The sequence below is a fragment of the Passer montanus genome, unplaced genomic scaffold, assembly GCF_014805655.1.
Source record: "Passer montanus isolate IOZ18808 unplaced genomic scaffold, ASM1480565v1 scaffold62, whole genome shotgun sequence".
Classification (NCBI taxonomy): Eukaryota; Metazoa; Chordata; class Aves; order Passeriformes; family Passeridae; genus Passer; species Passer montanus.
The window spans coordinates 873836-896375 of record NW_024371260.1 but is presented as its reverse complement, the minus strand read 5'-3'; the positions used below and the strand labels follow the sequence as shown (position 1 = coordinate 896375).

General features: G+C 50.7%; 1 protein-coding gene across 6 annotated transcripts in view; it reads right to left on the bottom strand.

Moving 5' to 3' along the window:
• Nucleotides 1–22540, bottom strand: part of RERE (arginine-glutamic acid dipeptide repeats) — a 163812-nt gene that overhangs the window by 68624 nt on the left and 72648 nt on the right. For 5 of the 6 annotated variants that reach the window (XM_039727541.1, XM_039727544.1, XM_039727540.1 and 2 more), the window contains exons 4-6: nucleotides 12004–12109; nucleotides 10598–10694; nucleotides 8000–8104 (exon numbers count right to left, since the gene is read on the bottom strand). In XM_039727541.1, coding sequence (XP_039583475.1) covers nucleotides 8000–8104; nucleotides 10598–10694; nucleotides 12004–12109 — 308 coding nt within the window. Of the gene's footprint in view, nucleotides 1–3031; nucleotides 3203–7999; nucleotides 8105–10597; nucleotides 10695–12003; nucleotides 12110–22540 lie in introns of those variants that run through there. The other variant, XM_039727545.1, reaches the window with a different exon arrangement.

Genomic DNA, 22540 nt, shown 5'->3' with positions numbered 1-22540 from the left:
CTGACACCTGCTTACCTGCAGGTAAGGAAGACACAGCACTCTGATCCTAAGTTCAAATCAATTAATTACTGGGAGCCACTGCATAATGCACAGGTTTTATCTGCTCAGGTGTGACTTGAATGGAAGCAGAGGGTGGTTTACAGCAGCCTGACCCTGGAGGGTCACTGTGTAAAGGAGATCAGTGCTGCTCCTGCAGTCTCTAAAATGGCCACAGCCTCTGCACTTCCCACATTCCCAAATATTCCCTGCAGAGCTCAGCCCTGGGCCCTGAGCCTGCCTGACACACAGCTGGGAGCAGCACAGGGCACAGCAGCAGCTCCTGCCACAGGGACAAGCATGAAGAATGGCAGGCCTGCAAGGAGCTGGAAGGTACCCCTAGTTCCACCATGCACCTGGAAACAAGCTCTAATTAAAACAAATTACATCCTAAAGAATTGGAAGGAAGGGGAAAGAGGTAATCTTGCTGATTTATGCCTGGAAAAAAAAGCTGAAATGAAGGCAGAACACAGGCAAGAGACTATTCTTCATGCAAAGGACAATATCCAAGCACTTCCCCTGATATATCTGCAATTCCTACCAGCTGTTTGGAGGGGCATTAACTCACCAGACCACCTAGCAGCAGAGCCTGAACACGAGGAGCTGCTGGGCATGCAGGCAGGACAGAGCAGTCCTGGGGCAGGGCAGGGCTGCAGGAGCCCTGCAGGGCCAGCTCAGAGCCTGCACACCCCTCAGCCTGACCCCGCTGCCACCAGGGCTGCCTGGGGGGCTGGGGGCTTTCCCTGCCTGGGGGAGCACGAGGTTGGGTTCCTGTTCATGTCTGGTTTTATTTTTAACCCAAATTTGACAGCTCCACACAGACCTGAGGAGCTGCTTGGGGATGACCTGGCTGCCCAAGCCCTTCTCTTCTGCCTAGAAGGGAACATTTAAAACCAGTGCTAAGGACACAAGGACGTCCCTGTATTCCTGCAGAGCACTGAGGGATGCCTGCACACACTCAAGGAGCTCCTTTATTAGGAATAAGAATGTGTCTAAAGCTCAGGCCCATGGAGACTCCTCTCCAAGCCACGAGGAGATGCAGGCAGGCTGAGGCTCAGGGGAATGAGCTCTGCCATCACCAGCAGGACCCTGTTCAGCCAGTGGCCTCAGTGATCCACATGAAAGAGGTGCTGTTGATTTATTTTGTGCTCTGCAGGTACAAAAGGAGATGGATACAGGAATGACACCTGGGGCAGGATACAGACAGGGACGCGGCACTGACACGGGCAGAATTCTGCAGCTTTATTCCTCACTCATTCCTCAGCTTCTGACAAGAGTCACAGACTGGGTTGTGTTGGAAGGGACCTCAAAGCCCACCCAGTGCCACCCTGCCATGGCAGGGACACCTCCCACTGTCCCAGGCTGCTCCAAATCCCAGTGCCCAGCCTGGCCTTGGGCACTGCCAGGGATGCAGGGGCAGCCCCAGCTGCTCTGGGCAGCACTGCCAGGGCCTGCCCACCCTCCCAGGGAAGAACTTCTTCCTCTCTCCTCATGCAAACATCTGCTCTGTTAGCCTGAAGCTGCTCCCCGTGGTGTGTCACTGTGCCCAGCCACAGCCCCTGCCAGGGGGGTGACAATGTGTGCAGGGCTAAGGGCCACCCTGCCCAGTCCAGGGCTGTCACTGTGAGCAGCACACACAGCCCTGTCCCCTCTCCAGCCCTTTCCAGCCTGCAGAGCCCCAGCACAGCCCCCTGAGCGAGCGCAGCTCTGCAGGACAGGCACAGCACAGGGACAGACCTGGCAATGAGGACACACGGGTGTGACACACGGTGTGACCCAAGCCCAGCTCTGCAGGACAGGCACAGCACAGGGACAGGCCTGGCAATGAGGACACACGGGTGTGACACACGGTGTGACCCAAGCACAGCCCCGTTCCACCCAGCAGTGACACTGCTGGCTGTCCCACAGGCACCCAGAGCCCTGCCCTTCACCCACCAGCCTGAGCCATGCCTGCTGAGCCCCCGGGGTGCTGCACAGCTGCCCCTGAGCTGCTGTCCTGCACAGGGCAGCACTGCTGCCGTTCCACCCAGCAGTGACACTGCTGGCTGTCCCACAGGCACCCAGAGCCCTGCCCTTCACCCACCAGCCTGAGCCATGCCTGCTGAGCCCCCGGGGTGCTGCACAGCTGCCCCTGAGCTGCTGCCACTGCCATGCAGCACTGCTGCCACTGCCATGCAGCACTGCTACCTGCATGGGCCTGACAGCCCAGCCCAGCCCAGCCCCAGCAGCTCCTGCTCCTTGGCTGTCAGTGCAGGGCTCAGTGCCCTCCTTCAGCAGGGAGCACCCAGCAGCTGCTGCAGCTGCACCTCCTGTCACAGCACCCAAAGTTCTGAGTATCCTTCACCTGTACCTCCTGTCACAGCACCCCAGCATCCCTCACTGCTGCAGCTGCACCTCCTGTCACAGCACCCAAAGTTCTGAGTATGCTGCAGCTGCACCTCCTGTCACAGCACCCAAAGTTCTGAGTATCCTTCACCTGTACCTCCTGTCACAGCACCTGAGCATCCCTCACTGCTGCAGCTGCATCTCCTGTCACAGCACCCGTGCATCCCTCATCTGCGCCCTCCTGTCACAGCACCCCAGCATCCCTGACTGCTGCAGCTGCATCTCCTGTCACAGCACCCAAATTCCTGAGCATCCCTGCTGCATCAACTGAGCATCACCTGCTGCAGCTGCATCTCCTGTCACAGCACCCAAGCATCCCTCACCTGCATCCTTCTGTCACAGCACCTGAGCATCCCTCACTGCTGCAGCTGCCCCTCCTGTCACAGCACCTGCACTCCTGAGCATCCCTCACCTGCTGCAGCTGCACCTCCTGTCACAGCCCCCGTGCATCCCTCACCTGCACCCTCCTGTCACAGCCCCCAGCATCCCTGACTGCTGCAGCTGCATCTCCTGTCACAGCACCCAAAGTCCTGAGCATCCCTGCTGCCCCGGCAGGGCTGTCGGAAGGAAGGGGCCGGGCAGCAGCGGAGGCCGCGGCGCTGCCGCCTACCTGCAGCGGCCGCAGGGATCGTCCATGGCGGTGGGAGCGGCGCGGGGCCCGCCCGCAGCGCTCCCGGGCCCGGCGCTGCCTCTTCCCCTCCGCAGCCCAAAATGGAGGCACATGCGGGCTCCAGACCCCGAGCCCGCACTGAGCTTGTGCTGTGACCTAAGCCCGCACGCAGAACGCGGAAAGTTCGCCCTCGGACCCGCGGCACTGAGCATGTGCTGTGACCCTCCCTCCGCCTTCCTCCTCCTCCTCCTCCCTCCGGAACGGCAACGCCGCCGCGCCGGCCGGAACGAGCCGGGATCCGCCAGAACTGCCGGGATCCCGGAATGAATACAGCCGGGATCTGGAAATACAGCCGGGATCCCGAAATAAATACAGCCGGGATCTGGGAATTAATACAGCCAGGGATCCGTAAATAAATACAGCCGGGATCCCGAAATGAATACAGCCGGGATCCGTAAATAAATACAGCCAGGATCCGGGAATTAATACAGCCGGGATCTGGAAATACAGCCGGGATCCCGAAATAAATACAGCCGGGATCCCGAAATACAGCCGGGATCCGTAAAAACAGCCGGGATCCCTAAATAAATACAGCCGGGATCCGGGAATTAATACAGCCGGGATCTGGAAATACAGCCGGGATCTGGGAATTAATACAGCCGGGATCCCGAAATACAGCCGGGATCCGTAAAAACAGCCGGGATCCCGAAATAAATACAGCCGGGATCTGGGAATTAATACAGCCAGGGATCCGTAAATAAATACAGCCGGGATCCCGAAATGAATACAGCCGGGATCCGTAAATAAATACAGCCCCGCGAATAAATACAGCCAGGATCCGCAAAAACAGCCCGGGATCTGTGAATAAATACAGCCGGGATCTGTAAATACAGCCAGGGATCCACTGATAAATACAGAGGGAATCCACCGATAAATACAGCCAGGGATCAGTGAATAAATACAGAGGGGATCCAATGATAAATACAGCTGGGGATCTGTAAATAAATACAATGGGGATCCACTGATAAATACTGCTGGGATCTGTAAATAAACATAGCTGGGGATCTGCTGGAAGAGCTGGGGATCCACTGAAAAATACAGTGAGGATCTGCTGATAAATACAGCGAGGATCTGTAAATACAGCCAGGGATCTGCTGATAAATACAGAGGGGATCCAATGATAAATACAGCTGGGGATCTGTAAATAAATACAATGGGGATCCACTGATAAATACAGCTGGGATCCACTGAAAAATACAGTGAGGATCTGCTGATAAATACAGCGAGGATCTGTAAATACAGCCAGGGATCTGCTGATAAATACAGCTGGGGATCCACTGAAAAATACAGAGGGGATCCAATGATAAATACAGCTGGGGATCTGTAAATAAATACAATGGGGATCCACTGATAAATACAGCTGGGATCCACTGAAAAATACAGCTGGGATCCAATGATAAATACAGAGGGGATCAGGAAATAAATACAGTGGAGACCCAATGATAAATACAGAGGGGATCTGTAAATAAACATAGCTGGGGATCTGCTGGAACAGCCGGGGATCCACTCATAAATACAGAGGGGATCCAATGATAAAGACAGAGGGCATCAGGAAATAAATACAGTGGAGACCCAATGATAAATACAGAAGCATCTGCCAATAAATACAGAGGGGATCCGTGAGGCACAGAGGGATGGAGGGATGAGGGAGGGATTGAGGAGGGATGAGGGAGGGATCGGGGATCCCTCACTGCCCCCAGCCCAGCTGTAATTGGACACATCCCTCTGTTTTCCAGCTCCTGAGATGCCTCCACTCACCATGAGGCAGAGAAGGATAAAAAATTCCCCAAATACTGAATTTGGAAAGATGGAGTAAGCAAAACCGATCAGGCCCAGAACAATCCTTCTTTTTCCTGTACAGCAATCCGGTGAGGAGTGTTCATTGTAGCACAGGTGGATACACAATTTCCTTGTGAATCACAAGTTTCAAACAGCACAGAAAGGACAAAACAACTTTTCCTTGAGCTCTGTGTCCTCCAACAACAAAAGGGTCCTGTCCTACACATCCCCCCCAGTGTTTCTGCAGTCTGGGGTTTATTTTGCAAATACAAACACACAAAAATAGCTTCTTTGCAAACATACATTAAAATAGATCCCCACCACGCTGAGCTGCATCTGAGAGCGCCGCAGACGTTTCTGAGCATCCCATGGTGAGCCCAGAATGCCCCAGGCAGAAATGCCCCTGCACACACAGAGCCCAGCTCGGGGTTGGGGGCTCAGGTTCATCCCCAGCAGGGCTCTCTGCACCCTTCAGAACCTTTCCCACAAGCAGGAGCGTGCCTCACCCCCCCAGGGAACCCAACAGCTCTTTGGGAAAGCTGATCGAGTGGGAGATGGAGCTGCCAAAGGCCAGCCCTGAAATGTGCCCCAAACACTTTCACTGCCCACGGCAGAGGAAATCCAGCACAGAAATTCACAGCCACGAGCAAAACACAGCCCAGAAATCTCCAGCTGCCACCGTGGCATGTTTATTAAAATCCTTCCCTAGGATTTTTCTCTTATTCCAGCCGAGAAGCTTCAGGAAATAAACATAAACAATAACTACTGATGGTTGTAGAATGTAGTCTGGATTGTTTACCAACAGGTGCATCTTTGATTCATCTGGGCAAGTTGTTTCTGCTTAATAACCAATCAAAAATCCAGTGTCAGACTCTCTGAGAGTCACGAGCTTTTGTTATCATTCCTTTCCTTTCTATCCTTCACATGGATCCTTTCTATTCTTTTTAGTATAGTTTTAGTATAGCATTATAATCTAATATGATATTACATAATATCATAAAATAATATATAACAATTCATAATATAACAATATATTATGATAGGATATTAGATACTATATGATATGGTATAATCTAATATAATTGTTATAGAATTATGATATATTATATAATAATTAAGATGATTATAATATATTATATAATAATATATAATAATATATTGTATAGCATAATAATATATAATATAGTATAACAATAGATAATATAATATAATGTAATATGATGTAATATAATATGTAATGTATATGATATAATGTAATGTAATGTAATATAATGTAATGTAATGTAATATAATATAATATAATATAATAATCAACCTTCTGAACCATGGAGTCAAGATTCTCATCTCTTCCCTCATCCTGGGACCCTTGAACACAACCATACTCCAACCAACCTCCCTTTGGCTCCTCTCTCTGAACCTTCCCCATTCCAATACAAAAACCAGGCCTGAGTTAGGCAAAGAAACCTGGCTGCACCCAAATGATGAAAAGCTGACTTTGCAGAGCTGGCTAATTTGAGTAATTAGCTGATCACTAAGTGCTCTGCTCTGTCCTTTCATTGATCCTTTCAGGCTCAGTCATCCTCTAAGAGCTGGAAGAATTAACAGCTACCTCTGCCCAGAAAGTGGGTTTAAAACTTTTTAAAATGCCATTTCCCAGGGGAAATCATCCCTTAGGCACCACTACCAACACTCCAACCCCAAAGTGAAGCACAGTGACCAACACAGGGGTCAGGGAGGGTGCTCAACATCAGAGAGGGGCACCAGGAAAATCTTATCAATTAAAAGCTCATCCATGAAAACCTCATCCACGAAACCTCACCCATGAAAACCTCACCCATGAAACCTCACCATGAAAAACCTCATCCATGAAAAATCTCACCATGGAAAACCTCACCATGATTAAAACCTCCCCATGAAATCCTCACCACACTTGCCTCGTGGACAGCTCCCAAGAAGGCACCAGTGATGCTCCAGAAGCATTTCAGGGTATGGTGTTTGAATTTGGGGCATCCCCAGGGCTCAGCACCATGAGACTGCCAGAGAAGGGGAAATGCCTGAGGGAGGAGATGCAGCAGCCCAGCCACCAAGACAGATTGGGACACCCCAGAATGAGGCAAAGGAGCCTCAAAAATGGTGATTTCATAACAAATACCCACTCAGGGAGCCCCTCCTAACTGCAGGCAGTCAGTGGCTGGCAATGCCCTGAAGCACAAAGATCCAGATCTGCTTCAGAAACAGCAAATCCAGCACAGAACAATTCAAACATTTATTATTTATGTTAACCCCCACTTCCAACGAGACTTTTCTCCAGGGTATTTCTGGAAATCAAGGTGCACAGCTGATTGTGTTCAAAGAATCCTCAAGGCTGGCACTTGTGGGGCATTTTCTGTGCTAGAAAATCCCATACATGCAGAAAGTGTCATGTTTGGACCCAGAAAACAACAAAGCCACAGCCTGGACTGAGCTTTCCACGCAGAGCTGGCCAAGGCTGGCTGAAGAAACCTTTCCAGGCAGATTGAAGAGCATGGACACACCTTCCTCAAAAATGAACTGATCCCAAAAAATTCTTTCTGTACCTCCCATTTGTTCTGGGCCAGCGAGGCATAAACCAGGAATTCCTGATTAGGGACCTTGGACAGTAATTGACACATGAAAGCAGGAATTTCCACACTTAAAATCTTTCAATTTGATTTCTTACAAGTGTCTAAATTTCAACTTTGCTGACTAGAATATGCAAATAATTTTAGAGGTATTTTCAAGGGTGTACATTCAGCCAACGAGACAAACAAGGATTCCTGCTGAAGTTTGCAAGTTTTAAAAAACTTCCCTGTTTCCAAGAAGCTGTTTAGAAGCAGCACATTCTTTACCCAGAGATGCACCTGGATATCAGGACTCACTGCAGAATTTTATTTTCTGTTTTTATTTCTCTCCTGTATAAACACACACTCAGAAAGATGCAGCTTCTCCCTTCCATCCCTTCCTGCCAGCTGGATTTTAACCTTTCTTCCCCTGAGTAATTTTCAGAGAATTAAGGTTGGAAAAGTCCTCCAGGATCATCAGTCCCAACCTTTGAGTGAGCAGCAGCTCAGGTCAGTGGTGGAGTGGAGTTTAAAAGCCATTTTCACTTACCTGGTCTCTGGATTATAGCCCAGGATGTAGAAAAATGAATCCACTCGTGCCTTGAACTCTCTAGCAGCAAATATGTCAGAGAAATGGGAGATGTTGCACTTTCCCCTGGAAGGAAGGAAGGAGAAAATGCCATTAGAATTCTAGCTTGAGTAACAGCTACTTTAATTAAGTGCCACTGCAATTTGGGGGGAAGCCATGGGCATCCCTGCTCTCATAAATGTCCAGAACATCACAAATACAACGTTTTAACAAAAATCCTTTAACAGAAGTGGAAGGAGATGCAGTCACAGCGGCTCAGATGCTGCTCTGCAAACACTCAATAATTCCCCTCCTGAGCAGCCCAAAAACAAACAGCAGCTCCAGATGCAATCCTGACAGCCTGCAATGTGCACAGCTCTTACAGTCACATCCTCCAAAATTCCCCAGTCCACGCTGCTGAGGCAAGGAGCAGCAGCAAGGTCTGAGAGGCTCCCACACACCCCGAGTGCTCCCCAACACTGATTTATTTCCCCCCAATACTGATTTCTCCCTGCAGGCTGACACTGCTGCCCAAGTTCAGTCATTTGGAGACACAAAATGAGCAGGGGGTTTGTTTGGGTATTTCACATTTTACAGGTGCTCTAAGGAAAGAGGTTTAGCTTCCTTCCAATCATTCAGCTGGCAGCTAATGAGCATTTTCCAGCTAAGCTGCACTGCCTCTGTGGATGGCAGCAGCACCTCCTGCTCCCAGCACTCCAGACCAGGAGCTCTGCATTTCACAAGATTTACCAGAGAGGTAAAAAGCACATCATGTTTATTACACACCTCCACAGAGATCTACAACTACCCTCTAGTTAAATTTTTCCACTGGTTAGAGCAGAATATTGCTAGTTACAATCACTGCTTTTTATTCCCCAGTTTGTCATCAATCCAGTGTGTGTCCAGATCCATTTGTTTGCACAGGGCAGAGAAATAATCTGGTTTTATAATAAATTAGAATCTCATGTTAACCTTTCATGCATCACCACTCACTGTGCCTCCCCCATGTTCTCTGCAAGAACACCATGTGCAATTATCCTTCTGCTCATCCTGTGCACTCCCAGGTTATTTTTCAAGTTTGCTTGGCACACATGGATATTCCATTTTTATCTTTCCGTTCCTATCTTTTCTTTAAAGGGAAAAACAACTGAGAGGATGTGGCAGGGGAGCCAGAACAGTCCCAGGGAAGCTGCAGCCACAGAGCTGAGTTTCTCTGAGCTTGAGCTGATTTCCAGCCTGGCTCCTGAGGTAAAACTGGAGGGGGACTCAGCAGAGGCACTGTGGAATGCCCCCAGCACACCCCTGGAATGCTCTGAGTTTGTACGAAAGGTTTAAAGGTTAAATCAAAGACTTTCCCCCACCAGAACAGAAGCCAGTTTGTCTTGAAGTAAGTGGCTTCAGCAAAGTGGCTCTGAACAGAACAACGTCTCCAGATGGCTGTGGTGAAACACCAGCTGAGCACCACTACCAGGCAGATCATTCAATTTGCATCTTGACAATAGCCATGCATGTTTGGCATGCTGAAAATCAGCTGACAAACAACTCCTTGCTGCTGGGACCTGCAAACACCAGAAGTGAGTCCCTCAGCCTGCCTGGCTGGCAGCTCAGGCACCTGCAGGGTGGCAGGGCACAGTGCAGGGCACACAGCTGGCACGCCCTGCGGGGCAGGCAGATCTAACTCAGCTCTGGCTGAGCTCTGAGCACTCAGAACAAGCCTTTAGTGCAGGTCACCCAGGGAGCCAGCGCTGCACCAGTGCCATGGCAGCAGGGCTCTGAGGGAAGGGGCAGTGCTGCTGCAGCAGCCGTGCAGGGATGCCAAACTGCACTGCTGGGCACCGACAGGAGCCTGCAGCTCCCTGCTGGAGCAGGGCACAGGCCACTGCAGGGGACACAGCTGGGCTGGGGCAGTGACACAGGAACCTCTGTCCCCCAGAGCCCCTGCCACCTCTGTCCCCCCTGGCTGTCCCCCCATGCCAAGACACCTCTGTCCCCAGGCCCAGACTGTCCCCAGGGTGTCCCCCAGGGTGTCCCAGGTGTCCCAGACTGTCCCCAGCTGTCCCCAGCCCATCCCCAGCTGTCCCCAGCCCATCCCCAGGTGTCCCCAGCCCATCCCCAGGTGTCCCAGACTGTCCCAGACTGTCCCAGGTGTCCCAGGCTGTCCCCAGCCCATCCCCAGGCTGTCCCCCAGGTGTCCCAGGTGTCCCAGCCCATCCCCAAGTGTCCCAGGCTGTCCCCAGGTGTCCCCAGCTGTCCCAGCCCGTCCCCAGGTGTCCCAGGTGTCCCAGACTGTCCCAGGTGTCCCAGGCTGTCCCCAGCTGTCCCAGCCCGTCCCCAGGTGTCCCAGGTGTCCCGAGGCTGTCCCCCAGCCCCAGGCTGTCCCCAGCTGTCCCAGCCCGTCCCCAGGTGTCCCAGCCCGTCCCCAGGTGTCCCAGATTGTCCCAGGTGTCCCAGCCCGTCCCCAGGTGTCCCAGATTGTCCCAGGTGTCCCAGGCTGTCCCCAGGTTATCCTAGGTGTCCCAGGTGTCCCCAGCTGTCCCCAGTCCATCCCCAGGCTATCCCAGGTGTCCCAGGTGTCCCCACCTGAGGGCAGCAGCGTGGTAGGTGTCCACGTAGTCGGAGATGAAGAGCTCGCGGTTCTTGATCACGGGGTCGGTGATCACCAGCTCCCGGCCCGAGTCTGCAGAGACAAAGCCCAGAGAGCCCTGCCACAGCAGCTGGGCCACCACTGCCACCAGTGCCACCCGCAGCGGGGCACAGCTGCTCCCCAGGTGCCCCTGAGGTGACACACACTGCTCGTGGGCTCAGCCAGGCTGGGCTGTGGGAACTCACGGGGAGAACATCCCATCCATCCTCATCATCAATTCTCCCAGGGCTTCTGAAGGGAAAAACCTTCTAAGGGCACTGGGTGACCTCTGGAGCCACTCCCGGGGAAGGAGCCGAGGAAAGGGGGCTGCTGGGTTCCCAGGACAAGGGATGGGCTCCTGTGCATATCTAATGGCAAATCTGCAACAAAACCCTGGCAGTGGTGACTGCACACAGCTCTGGCTTCGAGGTAAATATTGACACTCATGTTCAAACACAGAAAATTCTGAGTGTTAACAAAAGAACTGGAAGACAACTTTTTCCATGGCTTCTTTCTAACATAAGAATATTTCTCCACACACAGGAGACTGCATTAAAAAGCAGCCATGCTATCAAAAATACTTTGTGACACTGTGCCTGTAATCTCACTGTTAGAAGCTTCAAATAAATTAGTAACAGCAATGTTGGATTTGTGGAGCTTTTGCTAAAAGCACACCCAGAATGTCCTTTAAAAGGGGAACGTGTGCTCAACTTTGTTCTGCCAGGCACCAGAAAGTTGCTGCATTCCAGATTTCAATCACCAACTTTTATCATCACGGTTCACCTTGGAGTATCTGCAGAATTTTTAACAGTTGCCTCAAGGAAATTTCCTGGTAAGAACAGAAGCAAATGTTATGTCTTCCCTGGAGGCAGGAGATAAATGACACTGGGATATGTACTAAAGTTTCTGCTGCTTCTATGAAACACAAGATCACACTTGTTTTTGCAAAGAGAAAAGGGGAACCTCAGCTCCGAGTGCTTCAGTCCCATCCCTCACTGCAATATTAATCACAGTGAATATTCACACTGCAAGGGAGCAGACTGTGAGAGACACAGCTCTCATGGCACTGGGGCAGAGCCACAGAAACCAGAGAAAACAATTTCTGCAGATAATTTGGTGCTCACTTCATTATCAGCAGTGTCCAGGAGGCCTGACAAGGATCTAGGGTTATTTTGCTTTTCTATCCCCTCTCAAGGCTGGCTCTGTTAAGCCAGGATGAGGCCAGGCTGGTTCTGTTAAGCCAGGATGAGGCCAGGCTGGTTCTGTTAAGCCAGAATCAGGGCAGGCTGGCCCCGTTAAGCCAGGACCAAGCCAGGCTGGCCCCGTTAAGCCAGGCCAGGCCAGCTGGGCCACAGCCACTCACCGTTCTCGTTGTGCCTGTCCTGCACCAGGTGCTGGTACACCGAGTCGGGCACCTCGGACTGGCGGTAGTACCACTTGACATTCATCAGCAGATGGTCCCTCTTGCTCTGAAAAACAACCCCGCGTGTCACTGGCAGGGAAATCAGCCAAACCCCACAGCCCTCGCTGGGAAAGCCTCAATCCAGACCCAGAGGGGGGAATTTCTCCAGCCTGTGCTGGTTTCCAGCCCAGACAAAGGCAGGGAGATCCTCCTGCACCACTTGTGTCTCTCTGCTCTGACCAGCACATCCCAATCTACTCACTGGTGTTAATTAACCCAGGGAAAGAGGAGGGGGCAGAAAAGGATTGCAATTTTTGGCCTCGTGCAGTCTGCTGATTTCCCCAAATAAGAAGTATTTATGGCCAAACATGCAAAAAGGAATACACACAGTAACACCATTCATTCTCAGCAGTGGAAACCAAGAGATAATAGATTTTTTTCCCCCCAAGGACAGATGGATCCAGACATAATCATAGATGTTCTTTATTACACAAAAGAATAGGATACTGCACTTCAATCACAATAATTACAGGCTCTGACTGCTCATCAACCTCACAGCAAAATTTACACAAAACTGTCTTCCCCAAATGCTCTTTTTTATCGAGGCTCCAGCCACCAATTTGCTCCTTCTTAGAAGGAAACTGAAGCATAAACACCACTTAAATGAAGAGAACTTTTGGATGGAGTCTGATCTCCAAACCCTGCTCTGCAATTCTGCTGCTCCAAAGCACAGAGGCAACAAAGGGACAGGAACATTGCTCTGGCATGAGCCAAGTGCAGCAGGTTTTGCTCTGGGCTGCACTCCCCAGAGCCCATTCTGGGTTCACAGCAGCTCCCCGGGCTCCAGTGCAGCTCTCCTGCTGAACAAACGGCACCAAAGCTGCACTGGAGCTGCATTTCCCGAGCACAGCCCCTGCAATACCGGCACGGCACTGCCAGTGGCAGCATTGTGCCAGGAAAGCTGGGCCGAGCCTCCCAGCGTCCCCAGAGCCCCTGAGCATCCCTGTCCCCAGAGCCACATCCCCATCCTGCCCCAAGCCACCTCTGAGCATCCCCATCCTGTCCCCAGAGCCACGTCCCCATCCTGCCCCAAAGCCACCTCTGAGCATCCCCATCCCTGTCCCCAGAGCCCCTGAGCATCCCCATCAGCATCCCCATCCTGTCCCCAGAGCCACGTCCCCATCCTGCCCCAAAGCCACCTCTGAGCATCCCCATCCTGTCCTCAGAGCCACATCCCCATCCCTGTCCCCAAAGCCTCTGAGTGTCCCCACCCCTGTCCCCAGAGCCACATCCCCAATCGTGTCCCCAGAGCCACCCCCACACCCCCAACCTGTCCCCAAAGCCAGCATCCCTGTCCCCAAAGCCTCTGAGTGTCCCCATCCTGTCCCCAAAGCCACCTCCACATCCCCATCCCTGTCCCCAGAGCCACACCCCCAACCTGTCCCCAAAGCCACGTCCCCACCGTGTCCCCAGGGCCCTGAGCAGCCCGGGCTGAGGCTCCTTTTCCACCCCCCTCTGCCATCAGAGCCTGGAACTGCAGGAAAGCAAAGGGACAGAGAGCGAGGGGTGGCTCTGGCTGCTGCTGCTCAGAAATGGGGCTCAGGCTGGGCTGCTCTGCTGGAATAATGCTCTGTGCAGCACAGCCTTGATGGGCAGTGCCTCTGAATTGTGGAGCCAAAAAAGCCCGAGTAAATAATCTGTTACCCTCCGCTAAGAGTTCATAAATTCTCTCAGCGCAGCTCGCGGCAATGATGGGAAACATCCACCCAGCATTTCCCTGCAAACTCTCTTTGTGCTCCTCGGCTGAGAGCACAAAACCCCTCTCTGCTGTTACACACCCCGGAGGATGCTCGGAGAGCTTCCCTGGCACCAGTCCCACTCACACACACGAGGACAGCTCGCACCAACGCTGATTTCTGTGCCTCTGGAGCCTTTCAAAGAGCAGAACTCACTGCACAGGAGGCACAGCCTGGGGGTGGTTTGGGACAGCAAATGACACCAGGGCAGGAGAGGACTGGAAAGGTGCACTGTGCCCTGCCACGGCTTCCCCACAACCCCAAAATCATCCCCCAGGAAAGGGCAGAGCCCAGAAAAGAGGGAGCTGCTGCAGGGAACGTGAGGGATGGATGGCTGTGTGTCCTTCCACACACCCTGCTGGGAGGGGACAGCTTTGCAGGGGGAATTGGGGGGCCCAAATTCATCCCTGACATCCACAGGAGGGGTGGCACTGCCAGGGTCCCAGCACGCCGGGCCCCAGGCTGAGGGGACACGGGGATGCCACCACCCCCTGCCCTGTCACTGCTGTCACAGCACAGGGACAAGGCCAGGGGCAGCACTCACACCCACTGTGGCACTGGAGGAAGAAATCCATGGTTCAAAGTGAGGTTTTCCCCCTGCTGCCATAAGGGAGCACCTCAGTCTGCCCCCAAAGCCCCTCTGGGTCCTTCAGGCAAGGCAAAAAGAAGATTTTGCTGCTTGCCACCCCTGGTGGGAGCCCAGCTGAACCAGCTGTGTGCACCAACACCTGAACAGCAGGGATTGCACAAGGGCAATATTCAGGAATATTCACAGAGAGCACCAAGTGGTCACAGGTGTTCACCACTCAGAAATGGCACTGCCACCACTGCTGGCACCGACAGGGCACACTGCACAGCAGAGCAGATTACAGGCTCCCTAACACCCAGAAAGGGCTTTTCTTTCACCCAGAAAACAGCAATAATCTGCCTTTTAAAGCCATGGAGAAAACAAGAGTTAAAAGGTGATAAAACCACAACACCAGCAGCCCACCCGTGCTGCCTTTGCTCCCAGCTCTGAGCTCCCAACACCCAAACCCTGAGAGGCATCTGAAGTGATTCAGAAACGAGGAGATAAACGGGGCCAAGGCGAAGCTCAGAACAATTCTCAGACTCTGACAGTGCTGCTGACAGTGCCCATTTGGAGCATGGAACGGCTCCACACACAGGCAAAGCAGCAGCAAAAATATCATTTACAATGGGATGTGCAAGGAACCCTTCACAGCAAAGTCTGACAAGGATGCACTTGGGGTCGGCTTGTGGGTTCTGGGTTTCTTTGGGGGTGTTTTTTGGGGGGAAGATGAGCTGATCTCCTCCCTAAATACCTTTTTTTTACCACCACTGGCCATTTTTGTCCAATTCATTTAACAGCTGCACCCTGACAACCCCTTTTCTGTGCCCACTCTCCAGCAAAGATGATTTTGTGGGGTTTAACCTGAAGCTTCAATCTTGCTAAAAATACAAAACGTCTGTCAGAGTCTCCCTTTTCACATTTCCATCCCTCATGGCACAGGAATTCCTAGACATGCTATTTTGTCAGCCAACTTCCTAAATACGTTGTCATTTATAAAGCAGGCTGCACTCAGAGGTGTCAAGGCACCAACTTTTGTGGCAGACTATTTATTTTCAAACCATGTGCACACAAAAGAAGGGTCCCCTACCTCCTAAAAGTGTGACTTTTTTTTTTTTCCCTTTTTTACACCTTTACATCTGAAAAGCTGCAGACACATGCCAAATCCAGGCTTGCAGAAACTGCAGCCATGGCAAGAGCTTTAAATTTCAAGTGTCTTTCTGTCAGCTCAAAATTATTCCCTGTGCTGCAAAACCACATTCTCCCCTTTAATGAAAATATTGTCTTTTGCTGCAGCGCTCACAAAGTGCTCATCTGGGGGTTTTATTCTCGCTGACATTTTGGGTTTTGTTCCTTTTAAACAGCATGAATCAGTTTTGGACATTGAACAAGAATTAGATGGGATCTGTAAATGGATTAAAGCCTCTCAGTTCACAAGCATCTGGTCCACTTCTATTTAAAATGAGCCTTGAAGGGGAAAAAAAAATAATGCTGGAAGTTCTCTTTGGAAAGCAGGAATGCCCTGATTTCCACAGCGTTTGTGACAACTCCAAGGTGCCTGCTTTCCCTGGGACACCCCAGAGCAGATTTGCAGTCCAGGCTCTCTGGCAGGGGGTGAGAACCCAACGGTGCAAGCAGCAGAGATGTCCTGCAGCCCCTCCCAGAGGGATTTCATCTCTGCACTCACTCCTGCCCTGCTCAGATCCACGTTCAAGCACAGCCAGCTTGGGGAAACACGTGCCAAAGGCTGGAGGTGACAGATGGGCACTAGCAGCAATTCCAGAGACACAGACAGGGACAGGGACAGAACATCCTCCCTTCCCGAGCTGCTGCCACCACGGAGCCTCACCCTGCTCAGAACTGCTCCTGCCCTCAGTCACCTCTGACATCTACTAACAGCCAAGGGAGACAAAAGGAAAAATACATAAAGACCACTCAGATTCACTGTGGGAAAAAGAAAAAAAAAAGCAGAGGGGGGACACAAATGAGCCTATCTGGGAATCAGGAGCTAAAGAGACACAGCAAGGATTATTTCTCCTCCCTCTCCACAGCAGCACGTGCAATTTCACGATCTCAGGGTATCTTTTTGTAGGCTGTTTGCTAATTAATTAAGAAAACTGATCAGCTGTTTGTAAGCCAAGCAAACCCAGCCTGGAAATGCAGAGGTTATTACTACAAATGAATGTTATTTTTGCAGCTTGATTATTTAATTCAGACGCCTGCATAGCAACACATAATTACTCCTTGCAAACAGAGCAGCATTGTCAGCGTTCAGCAAGGAACACAAATGTGAAATAAAAGCACTGATGTGGCCACATGCAGATTAATCCTGGAGCAGGGCAGGGCTGTCCCCTCACCCCGAGCCCAGGCAGAGCCTGCAGCCCTGAGCCTGCTCCTGGTATCTAATGATGCTCCAGCTACACGGATTTTCTAACAGGAACAAGCCTGCCTGGCTTATCTGGGCACGGAGGCAGGCACAGAGGCTGTGATTTGTGTGATTTGGGCTGATTGAGCGCAGTAATGGGAGGCAGGAAATGAGAAGCCCTGGGAAAGCCACGGATAATCGATCAGAGGATTCACTCGAGTGTGAGCTGAGCTGGGAATGAGCTGCTGGGGCAGCAAATATTGCTGTTTCCAGGGTAAAGGCCCATTCCTGTGATCTGTGCAGGCCACAGCATAATTTATTGACAAAACAATATCGGATTTTTTCACAACTGACATTTTCTGACTGTTTACAGCAAGAATTCTTCACGTGTCCTTTTTATTCACAAATAAAACTCCTTTTGGAATTCAGCGAGTCGCCTCAGCATGGAAATGAATTCAGCCTGGTGTGGGAGGAATTCTGAGATGTAGAACACTCCTCACTCTCACCCTGCCCTGAATTCCAGGCTCTCACAGGTGCCCAGAGCACCTGCAGGGACACGGGATGCACACTCAGGGACACTGCTCAGAGGAGTTTTTGTTCTGTACCCACAGAACGTGGAGCAGCACTGGCTGTGAACATCACAAACGGTCATTTGTGGTCTTGTTCCTCACAGGGAGGCACCAGAGCCCCAGGCACACACTGACCCACCCCAGGACCAACCAGCAGCCTGCCCACCCCTTTAAAAACTGCACAAACCCACCTTCCAGCAGGGCACATCATCTGCAGGCTTTCTGTGCATGTGAGGCAGCCCCGGAGCCCCCCGGGCTGCAGCTCTGCAGAGCTGCAGCCAGCGCCCAGGAGATGCCATCTGCTGTCTCCCAGCGTGGGTGTTTGGCACTGGAGCTGCCAGACTTGCTGAAAAACAGAGCTCAGCAGAGCCCTGAGCTGCAGCACAGCTCTGGGCACGGCGGGCTCTGCTGGGACACTCGGGATGAGAGCTGTGCCAGCTCTGCAGCGGGACAGAGCCACCAGGACGTGCAGGAAAAGGCACTGAACTGAGCCTGGGGGATGCTGCAGCCAGTGCACCCCACCAGGAGCCAGCTCTCAGCTCCTTGTGCCCCAAGAAGTTCAGCAAACCCAGCAGCTTTTAAAAAGCTGACTGATGTGGAACAAGTGTCAGCCCTTTGTTTTATTTAGTGTCATTCCTGTCTCACCTTGAGCACAGCCTCATCCAGGGTTTTAGAGGAGAAAAAGAACATGATTCATTTCAGGTAATGGTTATGAGAGATGTTTGTATTTAAAATAAACTCTGCAGTTTATTCCATCAGCTTTACCAGAAACAAAGCTGCTCGCTGTGCTGAGAAGCAGCAAGTCACCTGCCTTCATTTGAGTGAAATACACTTAGGTACAAAATACCCCTAAAATTTCACTGTGATCCTAAACGACAAAAGATAATTTCATCTTGTTGGAAAAAAAAAAAAAAGGCAGTTATGCTTAAAAACTGACTGGCTTAAAATAAAACTGTGATAAGATCTTCCATGAAGGTTATGGGTCATTGCTTGCTACCTCATTCAATCCCTTTGTGGTCTCTTTGCTCGTTTCCTTTTTTCCCATCCAGGTTTCCTGGGTTTATTTCCCCCCACAGCTCCAGGTTCAGGGGAATTCCAGGTGCTGGTGCAGGTGAAGGTGCTGGCAGCACCCAGAGCTGCTGCCCCTCCATCAGGGCCTCTCGGGTGTCACACTGCTCCAGCAGGGCAGGGAAATCCCATTCCACAGCAAACCCACAAATATTCATTTCATACAAACTCAGAAACGCCAGGTGAGGCCATGGAGGTGCCACAGCTCTGCTGTTTCTGCAGCAACACCCCAGAACCAGGCACAGCCCAGAGTCATTAACGGGCTGTAATTAAAGCACAGACAGAGAATGAGCAGTTTCTGACCACAGCCCCCTGCTTTCTGCCTCTCCCAGCCCCACAAAACTCTGGTCACAGATTTTGCCTCTCCCCAGGAGCAGATCTGAGGGAGCTGCTGACCCAGCAGTGCCAGGGACCCTCCTGAGCATCCCCTGCCCAGCCCAGCACCAGGAGCCACCAGCCCCTAATGGGATCACAAATGCATTCCACTGATCACCGAATGGATGCTCCAGTAATTAAATCCCATTAAGGCGTTTTTAGCGTTATGCCAAAGAAGTGCAGCGCTGAAATGAAGATACCATTCGGGCCCCGCCTGACATTTGCCATTAAATGTCATTTATAGCACATAGCTCAGATCTAATTGCAGAGCAGCACCGCCACAGTATTTATCACTTCTATTAAAACAAGCAGCACTCAGCAGTGGGGCTATTCAAAGCCATCATACACAGTTTAAATAGATTTCTCACCTTTTAAATATCAAGAGGCCACATTTTCTTTACCATCTCACTGAGGGGTTTACCTTGGAACAAAGACACACCAAGAGCTGGAGGATAAAACAAGCAGGAGACAGTTTGCTCTGCAAACCCAGCCCTGAGTTTGAACAGCCACTGCCTGCTAAAATATCACCTCATGGGCAGGGAATTTTATAACAGGAAAAATTAAAGCACCTTTCCCAACAGGCTGGGGTTGGAAATCACAAAAAGGAAAGGAAAGAAAAGGCACTGATCAGCCAGAGCCTGTGACTTGGCTGTTCCACCACAAAAGCTGTTCCTGGGAGGAAACAGAGCGTGTTTGGAAATGAATGCCTGAAAGTGAATGTTTCCTTGTGCAGCTCCCCAGAGGATGTCAGGCACTCGGGCAATGGTCACTCACTGAAATGTTTCCCTCAGGAACTGCCCAACCTGTGCCGCTGACCAGCCTGGGACCAGAGCAAAATCAGCTTTTCACAGGGAACTCACCCAGGAGGCTGACAAACACAGCCTCTCCAAAACCTGCCCTAATTAACGGCAACACCCAGGGCAGCTCATCAAGGAAACAAAGCAGCAATCTCCAAAATGTCAATCTGCAGGAGGCACGGCTCTATCTCAGCACACAGGGAATTTCTAACCGGTGCTGCCTGCCCTGCTATCAATAGCTAAATCAGCAACACCGGGCTTTAGTTTTTCTTTGTATTTGTATGTAAATCAGGACTAAATAAACATAGCCCAAACCAGCTCCACAGGCTATCTAATCTGAACAGAAAGATTGGAAAGATGCTCTCCATTCATCTGGAAATAGCCAGATATTGAAAACACTAAAATCAGAAATAACTACACTGAGAATAAACGGGATGCATTTACCTGCTGGAAGAGAAAAAACCTCAAAGGAAAAGTTGGGAGAGAAATATAAAGAAAAAAATAACTTTTCTTGGCTGCTGGAAGTGTGAACATACAGACAACTGGGATGGTCACAAGGAAAGCAGTTCTGAAATAGAGAAATGTGGTTTTTAAAGCTCCAGCACATCCCATGGCCACCATGTGCACTCTGCTCTGAGCTGCAGTGAGCACAGCCAGCCAAGCTAATGCACAATTCCAAAGTTAATCGTTTGTCTTGGGCCACATAATCACCACGGCATTACAACTCCAACAAATGAAGCCACTAATAACTCCTATTAAAGAAGTCAAGGTGTTAATTCACTCCCAGGTCCAGCAGCAGAAAGCTGAGACCAAGCAGCAGAAAGCACCCAGGCCTCGTGCAGAACTCCAATTAATTTCCTCTATTACTGGAGGCACTGGGTGGAACCCACCAGTGCCAGCCTCGAAGGCTCTGACTGCAGATTCCTCCTGAGGATGATGATGATGATGAGGGCTGATGCCTCTGCCCTGCCCTGGGCACAGGGATTCACCCCAAGGGAATCACAGCCAGTTCTTTCCAGACCCACTGGAAGCAGGAGGAGTCTCTGTGCTACCAGAAATGCAGAAACTGGCAGGGAACCTTACAAAACAGAAAAATGACCAGAAGTCATTCAGGGAATTTGTATAAAACTTGGTTTGATGGTTTAGAGAGAGCTCATGGTTTACATCAGCTTCCTTTCACCACAGGCAATCTTCTCAGAAAGGTTTTAGCACTGCCAGGAACTTGGTTCTGCAAACTGCTGAGCAGGAGCTGCCTTTGGGAAAAGGGAAGGGTTTGAGCCCATGGACTCAAACGAGGAGCTCTGCCTCTCTGTGACACACAAGTCAAGGGGAGAAGCCTGTTGGATCAATTCTGAAGCCGTATTTCAGCTGCCTGTGCAGTTGTCTGGCTGTGCCATCTCCCTGGGAACCTGACCTGAAAAGCCCTGGAGCTCCTGAGTGCTCAGTACCTTGGAAAAGTGAAATAAAATATTCATGCACTGGCACAAGCAACGCTGACAAATCCAAAGCCATTTCCCAGCACTTGAACTGGTGTAAACTGCAGCACTCGTCCTACAAGTGCTTCCCAAGGAGCACAAGATAAATTAATCTGGAATGGAAGGCAGTATTAGCTCCAATTTCAATATTTACTGTGCCTGCTGCAAACGCAGCCATGCTCCAGATGTGCTCCCAGCTGTTTGTTTTCCTGGCCCAACGTCTTCAGTAACAAACAGCCCCTCGGTTTAATCACCTCCAGATCAGAGACTTACGATGATATTTCACCACAGTTAATGGAATTTTGCACTTCAGAGGGTGAAGTTTCCAGCTGAAAGGCCCAAACCAGCTCAAAACTCCCAGAGTTTGTGTTCTGAGGGGCAGCAAAGCCACACCTGAAATCAGGAGCACTTTCAGGTATTTCCTCACCAATCTGCCCCAGCTGAGGGAGGGGAGCTCTAAATCCCAGTCCAGGCTGGATGAAGAGCCCAGCACGGGCAGAGGGAATTCCTGGCTCTGGGAAGGTCCTGGAATATCAACATGGGAAGCACCAGAACACCCCAGAACAGGAAAAAGGGCAGCAAATGGCAGCTCCCCTCTGGGAAAACAGCCTTCCCACCCTCCTGAGGCACAGCACTGCACCCAGCACCCAGGAGCAGCTCCCTGCAGCTGCCCAGGCTCATTCCCCATCCTGCAGCTGCTGCCTGCAGGGTCCGGGGTCACACATATCAAAGCACCCAATTGCCTTTTCTTTTCTTGCCTTCTTTTTTATTTTATTTTTTTTTAAAGCACGAGGAATATGAAAGCACACGCTGAAGCTGGTCCTTGTTAGCAGAGCCATTTTCATCTCTTTAAACTCAAAGAGAGCAATTCCCTTGAAAACTGTCACAGCATTTTCCCAATCCATAAAGAGGAAGTTCAACAGCCTCAGGTCACTAATCACAACGAGGGGAGATACTGAGCATAAATTATGTCCTTCTATTCCTCAGCACTGAAACATGCACATTCTTTTATCTCACTTATTTGATTCTCTCTACAAACTGAACGTTTTAGACGTGTTTGTAGTCTGGAAAGGATGTGCTACAAATAAAAGGGAAGCACTTTGTTGTTTACACAGCATTCCTTCCATGGGGTATATTAATATCACATCCAGGTGGGTGGATAAGAATTGCTTCACACAACCACACAACCTGGGGGTTTTCCCAAAGGAAAAACTTTATTTGAAGTTTAAGAGTTGCTCAGCACGAGTTTGTTGGTCTTAATAATTCTGCATCACTTTTAACCTCAAAATGTGCCCACAAACAACTGAAGGCAATATGATTTAAAAAGCCCCAGAAGTTCTGCTTAGAAAGCAGAGCAGGATGCTTACGCACTACTAATTTAATTAAAGAGTTATTTTCCTTTCAAATACCCTCTAATGGCCCAAAACGAACTGAGGCTGCTTTAAAAATCAATCACTTTAATCAAAATTACAAGTCCAAATTCTC